This window comes from Poecilia reticulata, linkage group LG23 (assembly GCF_000633615.1).
Source record: "Poecilia reticulata strain Guanapo linkage group LG23, Guppy_female_1.0+MT, whole genome shotgun sequence".
NCBI classification, from domain to species: Eukaryota; Metazoa; Chordata; class Actinopteri; order Cyprinodontiformes; family Poeciliidae; genus Poecilia; species Poecilia reticulata.
Genome location: NC_024353.1, coordinates 13,874,243 through 13,896,175, shown reverse-complemented (window position 1 = coordinate 13,896,175; position 21,933 = coordinate 13,874,243). Strand labels below are relative to the sequence as shown.

The 21,933-nt window shown below is 41.5% G+C and overlaps 1 protein-coding gene across 2 annotated transcripts in view; it reads right to left on the bottom strand.

Moving 5' to 3' along the window:
- Window positions 1-20,120, bottom strand: part of utp20 (UTP20 small subunit processome component) — a 28,813-nt gene extending 8,693 nt beyond the window's left edge. The window contains exons 1-43 of one of the 2 annotated variants that reach the window (XM_017302779.1): window positions 19,942-20,120; window positions 19,749-19,829; window positions 19,603-19,669; window positions 18,781-18,913; window positions 18,484-18,672; window positions 17,923-18,004; window positions 17,693-17,830; window positions 17,354-17,509; window positions 17,134-17,274; window positions 16,095-16,229; window positions 15,932-16,009; window positions 15,674-15,852; window positions 15,155-15,280; window positions 14,567-14,655; window positions 14,257-14,362; window positions 14,031-14,181; window positions 13,130-13,192; window positions 12,881-13,048; window positions 12,102-12,178; window positions 11,875-11,954; window positions 10,740-11,007; window positions 10,476-10,658; window positions 10,306-10,396; window positions 9,175-9,260; window positions 8,672-8,797; window positions 7,905-8,071; window positions 6,795-7,003; window positions 6,572-6,715; window positions 6,387-6,466; window positions 6,045-6,280; window positions 5,813-5,957; window positions 5,625-5,712; window positions 4,812-4,955; window positions 4,627-4,680; window positions 4,403-4,555; window positions 4,141-4,296; window positions 3,262-3,402; window positions 3,039-3,176; window positions 2,813-2,952; window positions 2,648-2,730; window positions 1,694-1,992; window positions 1,480-1,619; window positions 1,237-1,393 (exon numbers count right to left, since the gene is read on the bottom strand). In XM_017302779.1, the coding sequence (XP_017158268.1) occupies window positions 1,237-1,393; window positions 1,480-1,619; window positions 1,694-1,992; window positions 2,648-2,730; window positions 2,813-2,952; window positions 3,039-3,176; window positions 3,262-3,402; window positions 4,141-4,296; window positions 4,403-4,555; window positions 4,627-4,680; window positions 4,812-4,955; window positions 5,625-5,712; window positions 5,813-5,957; window positions 6,045-6,280; window positions 6,387-6,466; window positions 6,572-6,715; window positions 6,795-7,003; window positions 7,905-8,071; window positions 8,672-8,797; window positions 9,175-9,260; window positions 10,306-10,396; window positions 10,476-10,658; window positions 10,740-11,007; window positions 11,875-11,954; window positions 12,102-12,178; window positions 12,881-13,048; window positions 13,130-13,192; window positions 14,031-14,181; window positions 14,257-14,362; window positions 14,567-14,655; window positions 15,155-15,280; window positions 15,674-15,852; window positions 15,932-16,009; window positions 16,095-16,229; window positions 17,134-17,274; window positions 17,354-17,509; window positions 17,693-17,830; window positions 17,923-18,004; window positions 18,484-18,672; window positions 18,781-18,913; window positions 19,603-19,669; window positions 19,749-19,829; window positions 19,942-19,992 (5,718 nt within the window). In that variant the 5' untranslated portion in view covers window positions 19,993-20,120. The remainder of the gene's footprint in view (window positions 1-1,236; window positions 1,394-1,479; window positions 1,620-1,693; window positions 1,993-2,647; window positions 2,731-2,812; window positions 2,953-3,038; window positions 3,177-3,261; window positions 3,403-4,140; window positions 4,297-4,402; window positions 4,556-4,626; window positions 4,681-4,811; window positions 4,956-5,624; window positions 5,713-5,812; window positions 5,958-6,044; window positions 6,281-6,386; window positions 6,467-6,571; window positions 6,716-6,794; window positions 7,004-7,904; window positions 8,072-8,671; window positions 8,798-9,174; window positions 9,261-10,305; window positions 10,397-10,475; window positions 10,659-10,739; window positions 11,008-11,874; window positions 11,955-12,101; window positions 12,179-12,880; window positions 13,049-13,129; window positions 13,193-14,030; window positions 14,182-14,256; window positions 14,363-14,566; window positions 14,656-15,154; window positions 15,281-15,673; window positions 15,853-15,931; window positions 16,010-16,094; window positions 16,230-17,133; window positions 17,275-17,353; window positions 17,510-17,692; window positions 17,831-17,922; window positions 18,005-18,483; window positions 18,673-18,780; window positions 18,914-19,602; window positions 19,670-19,748; window positions 19,830-19,941) is intronic. The other variant, XM_008401281.1, reaches the window with a different exon arrangement.
- Window positions 20,121-21,933: the final 1,813 nt, after the last annotated feature.

Genomic DNA, 21,933 nt, shown 5'->3' with positions numbered 1-21,933 from the left:
TATGAGGTCACAGAGGCCTATGAGGTCACAGAGGTCTATGAGGTCACAGAGGCCTATGAGGTCACAGAGGCCTATGAGGTCACAGAGGCCTATGAAATCTGCATTCTGCTGGTTACATTTACTTGAACTTTTTGGGAGAAAAGGTACTTATAAGAATAGTTTTACTGTACTGTACTTGAGTAATATTTCTTCTTTTCTGTTTATACGTGCTACTGTTTATATCCTTGTTTATTTTGTATTAATAAACTCTTATCCTATTTGAAATGTTACATTTCCCCCTATGGGTTTAGTGTGACCCCCAAAGTGAGCCAATGCCCCTGTGCTAAACTCTTATGGAGCCAGGGCTGTGTATCACAAAGCCGGTACTCAAAAAGATTGATGTTCAATCTATTTCACAGAGTGCTAGTTGCTTTTTAGCAACTAGCACAACTAGGCTATATACAGGTCTGGAAAAAATGAAGAGACCACTGCACTGAACCCCGTTGAAAACCTTCTGGTTATTTCAACAAATATTGATTTCTGAACTCTTCCAGTAGTATTGTTGCTTCTAAATGAATATAACCCTATTTTCTTTTTTGTTTTTGCATTATTTGAGGTTTGAAAGCACTGCATCTGTGTCGTTATTTTGACCATTTCTCATTTTATCCAAAAAAAACTTACTAAATTTATGGTTGGAATTTCAGAGACATGTTGTCATTAGCTCATAGAATAAAAGAACAATGTTCATTTTACTCCATCTATATATTAGCAGCTGGTTTCTGGTACCCACAACCGCCTCGTGTCACATAATGCAATTACGATGTCTGAGTGCGACTCCAACTTTTGCCTGACAGAAAAATTCAGCAAGAAAAAAAACTACATACAGGATTAAATAAATCTGGAATAACAAAATTGTCTGCAGGATTGAAGCACATCTGTGTGCTAAAATGGCCCAGTCAAAGTGCAGACCTAAGTGAAATTGAGAATCTGTGGCAAGGCTTTATAATTGATGTTCAATCTTATTGAGCGTGAGGAATTTCACAGAGAAGAATGGGGAAAATGTCCATCTTTAGATACACAAAGCTAGAAGAGATTGTAGCAAAATACTCTTTTTAGTGATTTTGTAAAAAAACAAAAAAACAATATGGATCCTTTTCGTAACTTCCAGATCACGTGCCACTTTGTGTTGGTCAATCACACAAACTCTAAATCAATGATTTTAATGCTAATATCTGCATGCGTTGCGTGTTCTCCTACCTGGTAGCCTTTGACCAGAACGCCCTGCATCTCTTTGAGTAGATACTGCAGATACCTGCAGCCCAGAGTCTGCATGATGTTCACCAGCGTTCCTCTCGCGACGTCGCGGATCTCCTGGAAGCGGTTCCTCAGCAGGACGCAGACCTTGATCAAGATTCTGGAAATAAAGAAGAAAGCGGACGCTATTAATCGCCCACGTTTCAGGAAAACCTCCCTGATTTTTAAGGGAAAAACCTGAACTACCCCGGGAGGTTGGCCTCCATGATGTGTGGAGGCAGAGTCTGCATGAGCTTGACCATGGCGAACGCGATCGGAATGCGCACCACCTCCTCATCCTTCACGTCTTTGGACCTCACCGCTTTGTGCTCCTCGTCACGCTTCACCTGAAGGGAGAAATAGCAATCTAAGCTTTCATTGCTGCTCGGGAGCGTTTCCTGATCCAGTTCCCGGTCTCTACCTTTGCAGTGAGGCACTTGTTGAGGCGGGGCAGCACGCTGTCGTTCACCGTCTTGTGGATTGCAGCCATCAGGGACTCCAGCTCCTCTCTGCTCTGGGGCAAGCCGCTGGACACAGGGGGCGCTGTGGGAGCTGCCTTAGCTGAAATTCTTGAAGCCGCTCGTGCGGCAGATTTGGTTTCCATGGGGACGCTGGCGGAAGCCGCCTTGTCGTCGGTCTCCATGGCTTCTTCGTCGTCGCTGGTGTCCAGCTCTATGGCCTCTGCCTCGTCTTCGACATCCATTGCTGCCGAGCTCTCGGCTGGGCAGAAATAGTTGAGACATTCATTAAAAAAAAAAACAAAACAAAAAAAACTTCGATATGGAATTACAACAGGTAGATAAAGGTTTAATAGAATTTATGACAGGTGGTTTTTGGATGAAATACATCAATGGATGCTGGACAAACTGATGGGTAATTGGATGGACAGACAATGGACTGAGGGAAGAATGGATGGATGGACAGGAAAAAAACATGCATGGATGAATGGAAAAATGGAAGATGGAGTTACAAGTTGAAAGAAGGATGAACGGACGGACAATATGATGGATGGACGGATGGATTTAAAAAAGAATGGATGGAAAAATGTGGAAAAGAAAGGATGGAAGCAAAAAAAATGGGTGGATGGATGGATGGATGACAGGATGAACAAAAACGACAGGTGGATGACTGGGCAGACGGATTTTTTGGTCTGTTAAAGTCCAGACCAAAAAAAGGATGGATGGACGGATGGATGGATGGATGGATGGATGGATGGATGGATGGATGGATGGATGGATGGATGGATGGATGGATGGATGGATGGATGGATGGATGCTGAGGAACAGGAAGAAGGTGCATCTAGACGTGCCGAGTCTTCCTCCAGTAAACGCTCCAGCCTGTTTACAGATCGGATCTTTGCCGCTCCTCCTCTCACCTTCTCTGGCTCTGGCAGCCTCCATCTCTCTGCTGAGGGTCTGATGGTCGAAATGGAAGGCCTCCAGCACAGTGACCAGCAAACTGCAACGGGGAGCAAATAAATAAATCCCCCGAAATGAGCCAAGAAAAAAAAAAAAAACAGCTCTCAGTCGTCCAGCTCTACCTGACGGCCAGTTTCTGCTCAGCCTGCGACGTCTGCAGGATGTGGACGAAGTGCTTCAGGTAGTACAGGTATTTGGACCAGGTCAGCTTGCGGCACACAGCCCCCACCACCTCCACCGAGGCAGTCGTCATGTTCTCATGCTGCGGTGTGAAAAGTGGACGAGAGTGTTAAGGAAAAAAAAAAAAAAAACACCTGTAAGGAAACCTCGTTTATTCTCTGCCATCACCTTCAGCATCTTCTCGTCCAGCAGGGCGGTCATGGCGTACGGCATGATGTAGTTCTGAAGCGAGCGCGGGGTCATCGCCACGGCGCCCTCGGTCAGCTGTTTGGCAAACCTCCTGAGAGCGCGGGCTCGACGGTGGATCTGAGCGAAACGCACACACCCACAGGTCGGTTCAATGGCCCAAACGTGGGACATACAGGAGGAGGAGGACGGGTCCGTCTAATACCTGGATGTGCTTCATATGCTCAAAGAAGTCCGACTCCAGGTCGTTGTAGTCCGTCAGCTGCACCAGGTCTCTGAACTCTTTCTTAGTGGGGAAGTTCTTCACCAGACAGGCCAGAACGGAGGTGTATTCATGCTGGACACTCTGGAAAACAAAACAGAAACAAACACACAGAGAGAGAGAAAGAGAGATTGGATTCAGGGCTGGCGCTGCAGAAGAGGCAGCAGGCATGATATAACGTAAGATCATCTCAGTTACAAGATGAAAAATGTAGCAAAATGAAGGTTTGAACACTTTTCGCACAGTAAAATTCAAACACTTTTCAAGCATTTTCAAACACCAGCACTGTATATTAGAGATAAAAAAAATAAAAAAAAACAATGTATATTTTTTATTAGGACTATGAAAATTTTGACTTTAATCAAGCGTTAGATTACAGTTTGAACATCAAGCACTTTCAATGACTTTATATAGAAATCAAGGACTTTCCAGTCCTTGGATACACCTAAATGAAATTCAACCATTTTCAGGGATTTGAAGCAGCCAAACAAACAGCATCAACGGCACGGTTGAGAATTAAAGACACAAATAAATATCTGTTGAGAAATCCTTCACAAATGTATTTACTGCCTTAAATACAGCTATCCATCTGTCCTATTTTTGAATAGTTTGAAAGGTCTTGTTAAAGTCCAGACCAAAATAAAATTGAGAATCTGTCAGGACTTGAAAAGTAACCCTAATAGGTGAAGTCTGTCCAATCCAGATTAAAATGTCCGTCTCAGGAGGACTAAATCCAAATGCACATTTCACTTTTTGAGCATTCTGTTGTTAAAAAAAGCTTGAAAACCACTAAAGAAATGAATTGGATGCGAGTTCTTGTACCTCGGTCCTGCTGTGGAGCCCCTTGTGGACGGCGTCCAGGATGGTGTGTTGTATCAGATCTCTGTAGATCTGCACTCCAGCGCCGACGGCCGCCACCTGGCTGATCACTGCCGACACGCACAGGGTGGCGTTGTCTCCTAGTGACATGTCGCCGATCTGTGTTTAAGGGATAAAAGAATCACGTCCAGCTTAACGGTGTTCAGCTCGATCGCGGCGGAAAGTGTGATTTTAGATTTAGACTGGAGCGATGTGCCGCACGAACCTCATATGTGTGGAAGCAGTTGTATATGAGGACGCTGATGTAGTCCAGGTCCAGAGTTTGCATGTCTTTGACCCGCTTCGTCGCCTCTTGGAAAGCCGTCAGCCGCACGTCAAAGTGGATCTCATCCAGGTGGCGGCTGTCGAACGCGTTCAGCTGGAAAAGGTTTAGGCATTTAGACCAGCTTCGATACTCCTCAGCTCACGATAACGGGTAGAAAAGCTCACCTTTGTCGCTAAATCTGTGATGTACGTGAGCGAAGGGTCCAGATCCGAGAGAGTCTGGCAGCAGAGAAGAGAACACGATACCGATTTACCAATATCAGACGTAAACATGAAGAGGCAAGAAACATAAAAATGAATAAGTTGTTAATATATTTCTAGTAAACTTCATTGAATTTGTTAAATGATACCTGGTAAACGGTGGTGAGAGCCTGCCTGGGTAACTTCTTGTGAATGATGGTGAAGAGTTTTCCGAGTGGCTGCAGGAAGGCGGAGGGCTGGTCGCTCTGCCGCAGCAGGTTCTGGATGGTGGCCAGGAGGTCCAGCTCTGTCTCCTGGGACAAACATATCACATCCTTTAAGAAAAAAACTCTATACAACTAGAGCTAAAGCGATTAATCGTGATTAATTGATCGCCGAGACAGTCGTCAACTTATTTAGTAATCAATTAACCTCTTTTGCTGAAACATCATCACACTCAGTGCAAAAAAATATTTACATTTAAGATGAAAACCTTCTTAGTGTGAAAATATGTTCTATCCAGAACTCCACTAGTGGCAGTTTTAGCTTCACCCAGGTCAAATTCTGTGATAATTAAGACATTTACTATCAAATTATTAATTGGTTTATCTAAAAAAAATTTTTTTTAAATCAACAAATTAGTCTCTACACTTTATTGTTGTTAAAAGAAGCAAAAAGGGTTGAGCTTTTCACATGTTGATGTTAGGAAAATTGTTTTTATTTTTTTGATAAAGATGAATCTTTGCTACAGAGGATCAAGCGTTCACTAAAGGAATGCTACATTGTTGCATTTCAGGCAAGTAAAACTTCAAACATTGGGTTTTCCAGTGGTAGACCAACATACAGAACTGGTAGGAGTCTTTTCTCCACACCATGATGTTGCCGCCACCATATTTGGCATCAAAAACAAACATTTTAATGGAAATAGCATGACAAAACGGCCTATATACGCATATTGAGACAAGCAGTGTTGGAAGTCTCACCTGAGAGTTGTTGCCTCTCAGGAGGTAAGGAAGCAAAAGGTTGATGAGCATCGAGCTCTGTTCCTTGTCGCTCACAAATCGACTCACCCTGACAGAGAGAAAAAAAAAAATACATTTTTTATGCAATCCATATTGAACACCGAGAAACTAAAAAAAGGCTCGAGAGGAAACAGATTAAACAAACTCACTTGGAGAGGATGTTGAGCTCTTTAGCTACCTGAGCTCGGAATTTCTTCTTCTTGAGTCTGTCCGGGTTGCGAACCACTCCGCTGAAATACTGCAGCAAGGTGGTAATGTGAGGCAGCAGCAGTCTGTAGCCCTGAGGTAAGGATTCTGGAGAAATGGAAAATATAAAAACAAAGTAAATATTCCGCTTGGACAACGCAAAATTAAGGAGCTTCTAAGGGACTAGTTCTGAACCTTCTGTGATGACGGCACCCTCTGGAGGCTGCGGGAACACGCAGCCATTCACGACGACCTCAGACTCTGCTTCGGAGGCGACAAAATCTATGGCTGTTGCCAGAGACTCTATCATGTCCATCACCATGGCGACGGTGGCTGGGGATGTGTTTTTGGCAGACAGGAGGGCAAAGACGTTTAGGAGGATGTCGCACTCTGGGTGGTCCGGCCTCTGCTTGGCTAGGAGGGGGAAATACCTAAAGCGCACACACACACAGTGAGGCTCTTAAATGTTCGCCAACAATTCCTGATTAATAATAATTAAAAAGACATTCTAGATTAATACTCCTGAGAGAGCCTGACCTGGAGTTCTTGCACCACACGTGGATGAGCTTGAGCAGCGGTGTGGGGGAGTAGGGGCTCTCTGTGGGGAGGCGGCACACCTGAACACGAACAACGTCTAAACTTGTTAGCAAAACGCTGAAGCTTGGAGCGAGATCAATGTGACGGAGGTTTAAAAAATAATAAATAAATAAATCGAAGCGCACCTGAGGCCAGACGACAGCCTGGAAAACGCCGTCAATCTCATCCGGGGTGAAGGCGTACGAGTCGAACGCGTCGAAGAAGTCCTGGATCCTGAGGATACTGAGTCTCCTCAGGTTCTTCAGGGGGTTAAAACATCCTGCTCGAAGCTGGGAGGGGAAAGATGAAGGTTTTTAAGCGCGTACTGTGTGGAAACAGAGAAAACTAAGACAAAAAGAGCTTTCTTACCTGCTGTCTTTTGCCCAAGATGGTGGACAAGGAGGCGGTGACGCACAGCAGGATCTGCAGGACTTTGGGCAGGTACATGTTGATGAGGTGACCCAGCTTGTGCAGGACAACGTTGATGATGTTCAGCAGGCTGTGCTGACGGCCCAGAGGAAGGACAGCGGCCGTATCTGTGTCAGCTATGGCCCTTTCCACCGCTTCCAGGCAGGATCCTGAGGACCAAACAGTAGAGATGAGCGAACCGATACCAGATATTGATACAGAGTCTGTATCAGCAGCGATACTAGCGTGGTGAGATCAACGCTTTAGTTTCAGATTCTGTTTTGGAATTTTATTTTATTTTTGTATTGCTGTTTCTCAACTCCACCTCAAAAAAGATTTTGTATTTTTATTTTAGTTTTTTTTTTTTTTACTTGGAAAAACTTGCATACATTTTATCATGTTAATATGTTCTCAAAATATTTTGTAGACACCTATAAACTTTGAATTATTTAGTTAAGAAGTTGAAAAAAGGAAAATAAAACACAAAAAACCTCCTGGGACGATGTTGTATTGGGGCCATAAAAAAGACTTAAATTTTTTCTGATTAATTTCAGAAATTCTGTCAAAAAAGAAAAAACAGGGAAACTTCAGACTTTCAAAAATCAAACTTTCCCTGTTTTTTCTGGAAAATTTCTGTGATTAATCCAAACATTTCTGAGGTTTTTTAAAGCAAATTTTTAGATTTTCAAACTCAGAAATTTCATAGTTTTGTCTAGAAAATTTCAGATTCTTTGAAGGAAATGTAATCATTTTTGTTTTTGTTATTCTATGTACAATGGCCCTAATACACTGTTGCAAAGGTCAGAAGTTTGAGGATATATCAAACTTAAATAATAAAAAAAAGTATCAGTATTGATATTGGTCCTGTATTTACTTGGTATCAGATCAATACCAAAATATGCAGAATTAAACAACCTCTGCCAAATGGATATTATGTTTACTCTTGTATTTAACAGCCAGGTATTTTTATTTTAAGCTATACTCTAATAAAATTGTTGCTACACAGTTTTATTAGACTGTGTAGCAACACAGTCTAATAAAGAACTTCTGAGTATGTTCTCAGAAGCTCACCTTGGCTGTAATGGCACAGAGGCTCCAGAAGCAGGTCGATGAACATCCCCAGCTCCTCTGATTGGCTCCCCGCCAGGAATCGCAGAATAATGGCGGACCGCGTGGCGGCGCTCGCCTTTCCCTGGAACTTACTGCCAGCTTTACTGCGCAGACGGCCAAACAGGATCCTGGTTCACACACACACATACAGATGTTATTTTTACAGCCAGTCGCATCTGTAAACCAATCACACTCATTCTTAATATAGCTTTTCCCACCTGTAAAGCAATATTTTATCAGTTTTTCTTTTTGTTTCACTTTAAAAATAAAGTCTACTCTTTCTAAAGCTAGCTTGTAGCTCGATCAGAGCTGCTTCGGACACTTTGAAACCTCACTTAGAACATGATGGGGTTCTGGAGTGACATAAATATTGTCAGATGCTCCTTTCCACTGTTGACATGTGGAGATCACCACGGCCTGATACTTGGGCCACTGCTATTTTGTTTTTTGTATCTCCTTTTATGCAGATAATACTGTAGATTTTTGCACTTCTATGCATCTCTTTGAACTAAAAAAAAAAGCCATCTTGAAAAATATTGTCTTAAGGATGTGAGCGTTTTTATAATGGGACCAGGGCCAACTGAGGTGACGCTCAAATGTCTCTGTAATGTCAAAATCGGTTGTTACTTTTTTAGGGCATTTTTTAAAGTACTGTACTTTTCATATATAAATCCTGCAGTGGAACTCCAATATATTTTCATTAAGAGTAGACACTCTGCATGTCTCACCTCATGAGCAGTGGAATCAGTCTGCCTCTGTGGGAAGCGTCGACTACTCCCGTTTCCTCGGAAATGTTGAAATGGATGATCTCCTCTTTGAAGTGTCTGTCATCCAGCAGCCGCTCAAGATTCTCCCTGCGCACACACACACACACGCTAAAGTTCAGAAAGAGGCAGAAAGCAATTACCCAGCATGAAGCCGGAACAAGCCAAACAGGTGGTATCAGCAGGTAAAAGAGCCTTTTATTTGCTGCTTTTCTTTTTCCCATCCTGGCAGTAGGTGACCGTAGTGAAAGCTAAATTAGCCCTGAATTGCTCTCCTGTCTGCAGCCTGGTTCAGTGTGAGGAAAAGGATAGCTTGATAGCTACAAGCAGTGGCCAAAAAGTCAGTTAGCAGCAGCAATTCAGTCAAGAGTGGACATTCCTGTGTCTGTAACCATAGACGCAGATGATGAGAGTGGCAAGCTATCAGAGATGGAAGCCAGGAAAACAGCCAAAGAGAAGTTCCTTACTTATAGGGGACGATGTTGGGGTCTTTGTAGGTCAGGACACACTCCAACGCCACACACTGGATCTGCTGGTCCTGATGGCAGAGCAGCTGAGGGCAAAAAGACAAGAAGGAGAAATCAGCTCAGTGATAAGACAAGAGAAAGTGTGTGAGCAAACAAAATGACTCAACATATAAAGTGTTCAGCTAATTATTTCATTGATGTTATACTTTTTGGCATTAAAGCTAATGCTAAAGCACTATTTAATAGAAAAAAGTTTTGTTTGTTCTTTAAATAAAATTCATTTGTGGGTTGAGCTTTCGCCTGTGAAAGATTTTTACAAATTCTCTCTGCCAATACCAGAAACATTTTTTTTGGTTAAAGCATTTTTTGCAGCTAAAAAATGCTTTAACATGTGGAAAATTCAGCCCTTTTTGCCTGACTTAGCATCAATACTGTCCAGGGATAATCTGTTAACTCTTTTTTAGATTAACTGAAAAATAATTGTATTGCAAAAGCTGCATAAATAGAGGTTGTTGTTTTTTTTTTTGACAGAAATTGAACCAGGTGAAGCTAAAACTATGTTGAGTATTAACCATTAATCGATTTCTAAATTAATAGGGCTGAAATTATTAATTGCTTTAATTGAGATTAATCGATTATTCAAATAATTTTCAACTAATTTAGCAATCTACTAACTGGAGTATAGAAATAAAGAAAAAAAGTAATTTGCTGAGAAAAATCCAACATATTCATCACAACAATTAAGTCAAAATTATACAAAAAATATAGATATTTTGCATCTGATAAAAAAACAAAAAACAGTTTGTTTGTAAAAATATGTTCCCCAAAACACATTTTTACAAACAAAAATGTGGCTTTCTTTTTAGCTTCACCTTTAGGCAGTAGAATGTTAATTTTTGTTGTCAATAAAAGAACTGCATTATTTGTTTATTTGCATCTTTTAATGTATTTCTTATATTGGATAAGAAAGGCCTATAAGTGTTAAAAATCTGTAGAATGGGTTAATTTTTTTTTTTTATCCGATTAATCGTCAGAATTGACGATTACTAAAATAATTGCTAGTTGCAGCCTTATGATTAATCGCAATGAATCTGATTAATCGTTTCAGTCCTACTGTAAAGTGTTGGGTACCTGGTTGTAGAGATCACTGAGGCTGCTCTCCAGATACAGAGCCCGAGGGTTGGTGAATTTGGTGAACACCTTCAAATGTGTTATCAGCTGTCTGGAAGAGAGAGAACGCTCATTCCATGAAAAAGCTTCACTTCTGGATCCTAAGCTCACATGAAATTCTGGGTTCTTACTTTGCGGCAGCTTTCCTCGGAAGCGTCTTCCTCTGATGCTTGGTATCCTCCTCCTCCAATTCATCCTCCTCCTCTTGTTCTTCTTCTTCTACTTCCCCCTCTAACCCCTCATGGACCGCTTCGCTTCTTTTCCTCAGGTCCTGAGTGGGTGCGACCAGCATGTCGGCGGGATAAAACTCATTCCTGTGGAAGAAATGAGCGTCACTATCGGGAACTCGCCCCGGAGTGTGAGAAACAATCGCCCGTTTGCGGCATTCCACCGACCTGACAAAGCGGAGCAGCAGGGGGCTCAGCTCTCGGCTCCGGGGCTCCACCCGGTCCGGGAACTGCACCATGGCTCGCCACAGCAGGTCACGGAAGTTGGGGAAGTCGGTTCTCTCGTCAGGGTCGGAGGTCAGCCGGAGCCGATCCAGGAACAGCACCCCCACGTCGCCGCTTTCGATGACGTCGCAGCCGGGCTCGGCTTGGGGGGCCGACTCTTCTTCTTCTTCTTCGTTGTCGTCGTCTTCATCGGTCACACCCAACTCCTTCTCTGTGGTGATTTTTATAGAGATTTTCAGATAGATCATCTAAACATAAGTGAATAATTATGAAGTGGGAGGAGAACTTTGATCTATTCACAAATAAAAATCTGTATTTATATTTTCGGACACCCTGAGTAAAATACTTTTTGGCCAACATCAAAAATACTAAAACACAGCAGCTCAGCTCTACGATACGGCGGTGGCAGCATCATGCTGTGGGGATGATTTTCGGAGGGAAATTCTGGAAAAAAGAGTTTAAGGCCTGAAAAGGCCTGAGGCTGAAGTTGGCATTCCACCAGGACAACAACCTTAAACATCCAATCAGAGCTACAACACAAAGCTTCAGATGAAAATGTATTCATGTATTGGAGTGACCTAGTCAAAGTCCAGATGTAAACCCAACTGCAGTACTGAAGCAGGATGTGAAAACTGCAGTTCACAGATGCTCTTCGCTCAATCCGACCAAGCTTGAGCCATTTTGAAAAACGACGAAATCCTTGCCACACCAACTGGATTCAGACCTTGACTTTAGCTAGACCATTTTACCAGTTACAGTTGCTTTGCTCTAACCCATTATAGCTCTGTGCATCTAAAGCCACTGTCCTGCTGGAAGGTGAACCCAGCTTTCTGTAAGAAAAATAAAATGACATCCCCATAGCATAATGCTGCCACCACTACTACGTTTATGAATGTGGATGGTGTATCCATTTCAATGTTCAGTGACATTTTCTTCACAAATTTTCTTAAATATTTCCTTCCTTCGACATAAATTTTGTGCTACTTTTTGTCAGGCAACAAATAAAAGATACATTGCAGTTTGCAGCTTTAGCAGAGTGAATATTTCTCCAGCGGGTCGTGAATGTCGCCCTCCTCACCTGCCAGCTCTGCCACCATCTCCAGATGTTCATAATAAACCCCCCAGAAGTCCTTGTTCTCCATTCCTCTGGCATGGCTCCTGAAAGAAGGACGAAGAAATGAGTGATTTAGAAAAACCACAGCCATCTACTGAGCTCAGACCAGAACAGCAGCTTCACAGTAAAACCGCAGACGAAGCGCTCGGTAATGCAGCGAAGGATAGAAGTATAAATTTGGTCGTACTCACACCACAAGTTCAATGACTGCATCCCACAGCGGCCTGAAGTTGACAAACAGCATGGCAATGAGATATCGCAGAGGGACCTGAAGGGAGGAAAACAGTATGCTGCCATATCAGACCTATTAGAATGTTAATTCAAGAAACACTTTTAATGTCCTTCTTCATAATGTTTTTTTTTTGGCAGGTTACAGATCTCTATGCTTTGCTGAATCACCAAGGAGTTTTATGATGATATTCTATGGTACTATTGTGATCATAAGAACTACTTCTGACATCTATTTTTACGTTACTGTAAAAAAAGGATGTGTCACAGTAATTATAGCCCCACAAACACAAACACCGCTCTTGATAAACATTCCCACTTGTAACATGCCTCTTTAGGACACCAGTCACATAAAGAAGTGTGATGTAAGGCATCACTAAACTACAGATGGTGACTTTATTTTTACATTTATTGACATTTATTTATTAATGCTTTCATTGAACAAATGGGGAAAAAGACCCATCAATCTATACAATAAGGACAGTTTTTGAGATCTTAAGTTCAACTGGAATTTATTGTGACAACAATAAGTCAAAACTCTTATCACAATAAATGATAACACAATAAATTCAAAGTCCCAAGGTGAGACTCCGTTAAAATGTAGAAAAACCGAGAAGAAAAGCACAAACATTACTTGTTTTGTTGTTCCGCCCCTCCCCCCACATTAATAATTGAATTCAAAAATACTTTATTGATCCCAAAGGGAAATGTTGCTACTGTAGGTGGTGATGGCAGCGGGTACCTGCTGGAAGGTGGCGGGCGGCCCCCGCGGCAGGCTGCACTGCACCAGGTCGTGCCTCAGCCTCCGCAGGTGGAGCAGCTTCTCCCTGTAGTCCTGCACCGACGCTGGGACCAGCTCGGCCAACAGGCAGACGGCGAACACCGACTGCGCCTCCGCACTCTCCTCATCCTGAAGAGAGAAAAATTAAAAAGGTTACCGACGCTTTAGCACCAGCGCAATGAGGCGACGCGAGTCAATCAGCAGCAATACCTCGCTCTGCGGCGGGAGCTCAGCCTCAAACTGGGAGAAGATCCTCAGCGTCAGCAGGCGGATCTGCGGGTGGAAATTAATTWATTGTTGCAAATAGGGAAGCAAATTATTCATATGTTTATCTAAAATTGATCTTGACTAATTGGTAAACGGCCATGTTCTTAAAAACCTGAGTTTTCTCTTGTAACAAGAGGGTTGACTGTCTTTCCATAACATGTAGGGTTACATTTTTTATAATGCTGAATTTTTAAAAAAGCAGGTTATAAACACATTTTAGTGTCAGTTGTGTTAAATACTGACTGACATTTAATTGTGGTTATCTCATGTGATTAAATGTATGCATATTTGCAACAAAACAGAAACTTTTTATTTTTCTGAATAGATAGATAAAAAATGTAATAAAATTTATGAAACACTAGCTCTCCCATGAACAGGGAGATGTTCAAGTACCGCCTGTGAAGAGGAGCATTGGCTTTATTGCCTTTATAGCAGAGCAATAATTTTTGGTTGAGAAGTTGAAACCGCTTCGCCATATAGCACGACTAAATGAGCGCTATTAATGTTTTAACTCAAGGAACATGTTAAGTGTTTCCATTTCAAAACAGAACCGTTTAAAGTGCATTTGGACTCCGTTTCGACTGTTTCTCTTTCCTGTTATGGGATAGCTCCGCCATTTTAAATTCTGTATCTGGCTCCGCTTAAGGATGACCAGTGGCGCCCTCTGCTGGGTGGCGGCCAAATTACACCACTAAAAGACGGTTTAAGCTGGCGTTATTAGTTATTATTGGCACTAATTTGAATCTAATAAACAATTAATCAACAATTAATTATAACTTGATAGATTTTTTTTGCACCGTTATAAAAATCAGTCAGAATATTTTTTGTTTAGGTGGAAACAAACCTTGGAAACGTTTGAGGAGAGGTTGGAGTGCAGTTTGTCGTAGATCTCCAGCAAGGCAGCGTGGGACAGATGCTCCGATGCGCCGCTGAGTGACAGGCGGGTGTAGTACAGGTCTCCCAGCAGCAGAGCCGACATGTCTGTGGGAAACCGCCTGCAGGAGCGACGGAGACGACGTTAAAGAGAAATATCATGTATAAAATTATTACAAAATAGAGGCTGCGCCTACCGCAGGACAGAATGGACCTTGTCCACAGGCAACACGGAGAGCAGCTCGGCAGAGCTGTCCAATGAGAGGAGGCAGCTCAGAGCCTGTCTGGCTACAAACAGAGCAGCTGGAAGAAGAAAACACATTCAGGCTTTGTTTACATCTCACAACAGGATTCGAAATTTAAAGACGAAATAATTAGCTAAACATTAATCTCCACAGGGTTCTCATGTAAAAACCTTTGCGCTACTTTTCATGACAGCGTGAAAACATCTTTCTACCGGATTATACAGCCCGGCTTGCCAGGAAAAACGCTGGCATGCCCGCATACCTTTTCCCATTTTCTCCGCCTCGATGTCCTGGAAAAGGTGATTTAGAAAAGCTGCTACAGAAGGGAGGACTGCAGCCGAAGACATAGGTCTAAAAACACAAAAATCAAAAAGAGAGACACAAGTACATAAACTGGACAAAACTGTTACAATATGGCAGATTCTCCCACTAGATGAAAGCTGCTGTGTGAGATTGGAGTTGTTTCTAGGTCTGTCACAATTACACATTTTGCTAGATGATACAATCTCCCAGCAATTATTGCGATAAACTATAATATTGTTCTGAGACCATTTCCAAGTAATATAATGATAGCAAGTTCGCCCTCTCTAAGATCAATACATTTTCATTTTGTAAAGAACACTCAACACTGGACCTGGAAGATATTTTAAATATGAAAAAATAAAAACACAACAACCAACAACTACAAATGAAATAAAAAATAAATACCACACACACAACCAAAATCATCTGTAAACAAGACTGGCCTTCAAAACATATCAGTCGCCAGAATGGAAATTATTGAGCTTGTTTTAATTTATTACGCGATTAATTGACCAACTGTTTATCGCGACAGGTTTTGTTGTTTTACCTGAGGTGCGGCAGCAGAACCAGGGCGGCCCAGGGCAGCGACAGGTCAGAGATGGGGCGCTCCTCTGGGAGTCTGATCAGGGACAGAACCAGCTCTGGAACCGTCTGCTGATCCGACTCCTTGCTGCTAAGAGAAAAAAAAAAAAACCCCATTGACTTTAATATGCTTTTTACTAGGATTCCATCTGATTCCATGTGACAAAGTTAACAGTAAACAATTAATCAATTGTGAAATTAGTTGACGATTAAGCAAGATTAATCCAATTAATTGATTACCAAATTAGCTGATGAATAATCATTATTAATCTGATTAATCAATCACTAACTTAGCTGACGATTAATCATGTTTAACTCTATGTTGTGGGAATCATTTTCTTTAGGGACAGTAAAGTTAGTCAGAGATCAGAAGATTAACTGAGCTAAATACAGGACAAGAACGACGTACAACCTGGGCTTCGGTTTTTACAAATATACAAAATCCTGATGGGACAGTGAGAAGCTTCTGGAAGTAATACCTCACCTGGTGATCTGACCGGTGAACAGAAGCGGGTAGGTTTCAAAGGCCATGGAGCCGTCGGTGGGGGGCGGGGCTTTGGCCAGGATCAGATCGACCAGCGCGTGGAGAGCTCCGTGCCGCGACGGGGCGTCTCCGCGTCCCAGCAACCCGGCGGCGAAGCGCAGCAGGCTGGGGAGGAAGAGCTGGGAGCGGGTGCAGTCCGTAAGAGAGAGAAGGGACGGGAAACACAAGAGAGCGTGCAGGAAACCAGCGGAAACCCACCTGTTCAAACTGGTTCATGGTGAACATCTCCTTGGTGAACTCCAGGATCAGATCCTGCTGCAGCCTGCCGCCAAATATCTGGTGAGTAGATGGAGGGGACGAAGCAGATTTTAAGACAGAACGGGGGGACGGGAACGCTGAGGTTTTAGGTTTGCAGCTGCACCTTCTGGACCGTTTGTAGGATGAGCGCGCTGGGCAGGCGGAGGTTCTCCCCCAGCAGCAGAGAGGAAACGATCTGGAGGAGGAGGCGGGAGCAGGAGGCCGACAGGGAGGAGCCGTCTATCAGCCGCACGCACATCTGAGCATCAGACAGGCCAAGAAACAGACAGAAAGTTTTACCTTCATGGTTTGGAAGGGAGACATTTTAAGACCTTATAAGTAGGGCTGGCCGATTAATCGATTTTGCTGATAAATCAAATTTATCGGTTACTCAAATTTTTGGGTTTTGAAGATTTAATTATTGGAAATTCTGGATTTTTTTTTGCAGCTGTGCACTCAGTGGGTTTCCACAGTTCAAAGTGATGTCAGCACACTCAGGGCGGCCATCTTGTGTGACAAGCGTGTTTTACAAATTCTGTTTATTTGGACTTTGAAGTCAGATCAACTTGCTAACAAAATATTGTGGTTAAGACGCAGATTTTTTTTTTTAAATTCTGAGAATAAAGTCATAATATTACAAGAATAGTCGTATGGGAATAAAGTCGAACTAGCGTGAGAATAAAGTTTTATCCATTACCAGAATAAAGTCGGAATATTAGGAAACTTAAGTCTTTTAATCCTCATTTTCAGCAGCAGGATTTGCAACGACCGTGCAAACAACTGAGTCTAAGTGGAATAAAGAACCGCACGGACTACACTGGTCAGGTCAGATATGGATAATTCTAGAAGATTATTTCTCAAAACGTTTTCCTTGTAATTTTAGAACTTATAAAACACTAAATATTTATTTGTATTCTGCTAATATTAAGACTAAATTCTCAGTTAAACCAAAATTCTTGTGGTGTAGCTAGAATACTTCAACTGACAGAAGGGATGACTGAAACAAAAGCCACTTTTTGAAAATATTTTCTGTCCTTTTTAAATAATTTTTGAAAGAAAGCAAAAAAAATAAGTAAATAAAAATGAAATAAATTGTTAGTTATATTTTGAAGCTACATCGCCCAGCTCTGCTTATAAGCCAACCAATCCGAACGCTCGGTAACCTCGCAGACTGTCTCCGGGTTGGTGACTTTAGCTCCACCCCTGTGGGACACCAGGGTGTGGAGAACAAACAGCAGCCTCTCCAGCTGCTCCGCTGCCTCATCCGTTTTCCCGGCGGCTTCTGACAGCTCCTCCACACTGACCTGAGACAGGAGGACACGTGAATCACAACCTCCAGCTCTAAAACATCGAGTGGGTTTCTCTTTGCAACAAAGGTCTGACCTGCAGCGACTCCCATAGAACCAGGAAGTGCTCCTTGTCTACATAGCTGGCAGCCGCCTGGACCATGTGATCCAGAGCGTCCCTGACGGCATTCCAAGGCAGAGAGAGACCCCGGCTGGTTGTGGGGCCGAGCTTCCGCCACGCCACAGGAAGAGCCTAAAGAGGGTTAAAATATGAATCTTAATGCAGCTCTATAAATAAAATCACAGATTAATGCATTTATCACATACTGTTATGTGCCATTTATTCCACATTATATCACATCAAGGCCTTCTTGGAACATGATGCAGAATGTCTCGTCTCAAATGCGAGAAAGGAAGCTAAAAAAACATGACTTACTGTGGCGGCGCAGGAGTGGAACATCTTCCGGACGCCTTTGCACATCTGGAAGAGCAGCTGACCTGCGCCCTTCACCTTGTCAGGGTGCTGATCCAGGTCTGAGAACATGTGATTCAGCAAAGCGTCGAGATCTGGAACCTGTCAAAAAAAAAAACAAACAACATAATAATAAACGTGTACTTAAAGAGAAAGAAAACTACACAGTATTTGTGAAGTGTAAAGTGACCCACCTTTCTCATCAAGAAAGAGAAGCTCTCGGCCGCAAAGTTGCGGATGTGCTCTTTCTTGTGTGCCAGCAGCGTGCTGTAAAGACTGTGGAAAGAAGGCGTCGCTTTAAAACAGTAAAATCAGCTGCTTAAGTTTGCAAACAATAATCCGTAAAGGCTGCTGCAGAAACGCACACATTGCTTTTAGAACAAGGGTTAAATAGGAAAGTCGGGGGGAAAGAAATAAATGAGAATATTGTCATTTTGAACTAAAATAATATAGTATAATTATATAGTATAGTGACTCAAAGGTAAAACAAAACTTTAATTCAACACTGGAACTAGAAAGAATATTAAATAACCAAAATAAACAAACAATAATTAAAACAACAATAATTTAAAATGTATTATGACCAAAATTGCATTTCAAAAAATAATGATTCAGCTTAGACAAGGAAGACAGGCTAAAGTGGCAGGTTGTGCAAACTTCAATTCTCTCAAAATGCCAACTTTTGAACAACATTAAATGAAAACAATTCATTTTAATTTGTCACGCAATTAAATTGTGAGAGGATTAATCATCACCTGTAAATGTTGGTCATGTCCTTCACCATGACCCTCCACAGGTACTTATAGAGGTAGGAGAGGCAGGTGAAAGCCCACTCCAGCACCTCCGTGTCCTTGGTGTCCAGCAGGGAGGTGAGCAGGAGGAAAAAGTCGGGGAAGTGGGGATAAAAGTCGGTCTGGAGGTCTCTGGCCAGCTGCACCACCAGACTGGAGAGAAGGAATGACAATGGATTACAAAAAAAAAGATTAAAATGTTGGTGTGCGGAACTTAAATACACCTGATAGAATGTTGGATTGGGAGGGTGGAAAGCTTACTCAAGCAGAGGCTGGTAGGCCAAACTGTTCTTGACTGCCAGGTGAGTTTTCAGGCTTTCCACTATGGCCTTCTGGTGGAAAACCAGCATGTTGAAGGACTGGCTCTTGTTGGACACCTCTTTTAAAAATGCAGCTGAGAAGAAAAAAAAAAGAAAGAGAGAGACATCACTAGTTGCTTTTTCATTACAAATGTGTGCAAATATTTTTCTATATTCCAATGTCAAGAAAAAAAAACAAAAACAAAGAGAAAACACAATTTAGCAAATCCAGTGTTTCAATTAAGTTAGAAATTTAATTAAAATAATGCGTGAATAAGCTTGTTCATAATATAAACTAATTCAAAAATAATGGCAGCAATGGATGCAATAAATAGTTACATGAAATACATAATATCCTGCCATGGCGCTCATATCTATCCATCTGACATCAGAGGAGAAATCTACATCTTATTCAGACAATGCTGTGTTTTGTGGAAATTGTAGTCTTCTGTATTATAGGAGAGCTTTGGATTCAACATGTTGGAATGACACACAACTTCCCAAAAAACAAAAACAAACCATTATCATCCTCTTATTACTTCCTGTCCTCTTTTTCGTAGTTTTTGCCAGTAGTAACTTCCTGTTAATTGCATGACTCCTGTGATGCGATAAAGATGTTTTCATTGGCTGAGAAACTACCTAACCCAAGCATCAAACAGTTTTCTTTTTTAATAATAAAAAAAAAGATGTTTCACTGGGGATGGTTAGTTTGCGTTGGTTTTCGTTTCGCTACGTTTGCGAAGCATAGTGAACCTAAAAATATGATGTGGGATTTTTTACTCACTGAAATGCTCTGTTAAGTTGAGGTCTTTCCATTTTGTTAGGCCCTCTGAAAAGTAAGTCTCTACCTCCTGTGAAGAAAGCAAAAACCTGCAGTCAGATAAAAACAGTGGAGCTCAGTCAGACGGAGAGGAACTGTGGGGATCGAACCTCAGCGTAAGCTCCAGTTCTGTCGATTCGGTGGATGACATTAATGTTCACATTGGCGAGTCGTTCAGCAAATGTGAGAAACTGAAAAGAAATAAGACACGATTGAAAATAGTGATAAATAAATACCTACTCTCATTCGGCTTATTAAAAAACCCTATTAGCATCATGCTACATCCAGTTCCCAGACTCTCACCCTGTAGGTATTCTCGGATTTGTGATACGAAGACTTGGATTTCATCTTCATTTTGCTTGCTAACAGAGGGAAATGTATTCCAGAAGCAGATAAATATTTCACCGTGTTATACGGGCTGCAGTTTCTCTCTTTAGCTGCGGGTAATACTACAACTGTTTACACACACGCCGACACATGGGAGCAGCCATGTTGGACAAAGCATTGTGGGTAAAATAGAAAAAAAAAAGAAGCTCCTCGTGGCGGAAACAAAGATGATAAAACAGAGAGAACGTGACTCATATAACTTCCGGGTTCGTTTGTTGCTTCGCCTTTGTCCTTTTTTTTTGGTCTTTTTACATTAAGACACGGATTTAAAAGTTGTTTATTAGTTTATGAGCATCTAATAATTTTTATTTGTCATTCTATTGTAGTCTGCATATGAATTTGGTTTAGTACGGTGTTGTTTTTTAAGACAACAAGTGTGTGTTCAGTAGAGATGCATCAATCAAATGTTAATATCTTTCCTGATGTTGGAAAAACAAATCTACATTCTAGTGACGGTGTGACTGACCCATAGACATGAATATGGACAGATCCATGAGGAAAGATCTAGTCAAGTCTAATTATATGCTTTGTGCTCTGAGCTTTGTCATGCTTTGTTGTTTATTTCACATTACGTTCAGAATTTGTGGACTTTCTGAAGCATGTGAAAGAAGGTTTTAAGTGTGTTGCACTGATGCAGAGTTATCAATACATTTGTATTTGAGTACATTTTGGTCTGTATTAAAAAAAATAAATAAATTCAGTCGATTCAGCACTGACTTTCTTTATCGGATTGATATCGGCCGATACTAAACCTCAGGTATCTGTATGGTTACTGGAAGTGAAATTTTTATTTTATTTTATTTATTTTTTAACCTCCAATCAATAAAGCACTTTGAATTGCCTTGTTGCTGAAAATATACCTTTGTGTACTTTATAGTCAAAGTGGTTTTGGCCTTGGGTAGGTGAGGGCTGCGCTACATGTTGCTTTGGGGTTTTGTGTGTGTGTGTGTGTGTGTGTGTGTGTGTGTGTGTGTGTGTGTGTGCGTGTGTGTGTGTGTGAGCTGTAGGTTGAGTCACTGATGAGTTGGAGCTATCCTCGTGGGTCAGCCACTAAGGGAAGGTTCACCACTGTTACGCGTTTCCTACATTTACAGGTAATGACTCTCACGGTGGTTCACCTCAGTCCCAAATCTTTGGGAACAGCTTTGGAACCCTGATGAAGGTCAGTCGCTTTGTCTCTCCACTGTTTTAAAATTTCTTTTGATAAGGTCATGGTTTTTATACGCCTATTTTTTTTTATTTATTTAATTTTTTTAGATATTTCTCAGCTTGATTTATGTAATCAGGCTGGTTCTAACAGGGGAGGCTTTTCATTTTTTCCAAATATATTAAAATTGCTTCGAAACATTAAAATGTGCAAAAAGATATAGGGAATAAATGTCTGCAACACTTTTGTATCTTTCAAACATTTCCATTTTCATTTATGCATATTAAAAACAGTAACAACAACAACAAAAATATGTGCTCAATATTCTATTAAGATCATAAAAGGAATTTGGGTAAATTGCATCCTTAAATTGAATATGAGGGAGTGCAGCCAAAGCATTATTTTTTTTTTAATCTTAACAAAGGACGCATCCTGTCTAGCATCCAACTGTGTTATTACAGCAATAAAACCTTAATTTTAAGACCAGAACTTGCTTGGGTTTTAACCAAACTTTGAAAGATTCAGTGCCTTACCAAGGCGTTTGCACCTAAACTTCTGTGGTTAATGTGTGTTTCTTTTCCTGAAAACACACATTAACCACAGAAGTTACAAACATGTTTTTTAAATGAGTGTGGTTTTCTTTTGTAATCTAGAATGCCGCTGCCTTGGTGGGCATGGTTAGTTTGCATCGGTCTGATAAAACCCCTTATAAATGCAGTAGGATTTGGTGCTACAGCGGATCAAAATGTGAAGAAATATTT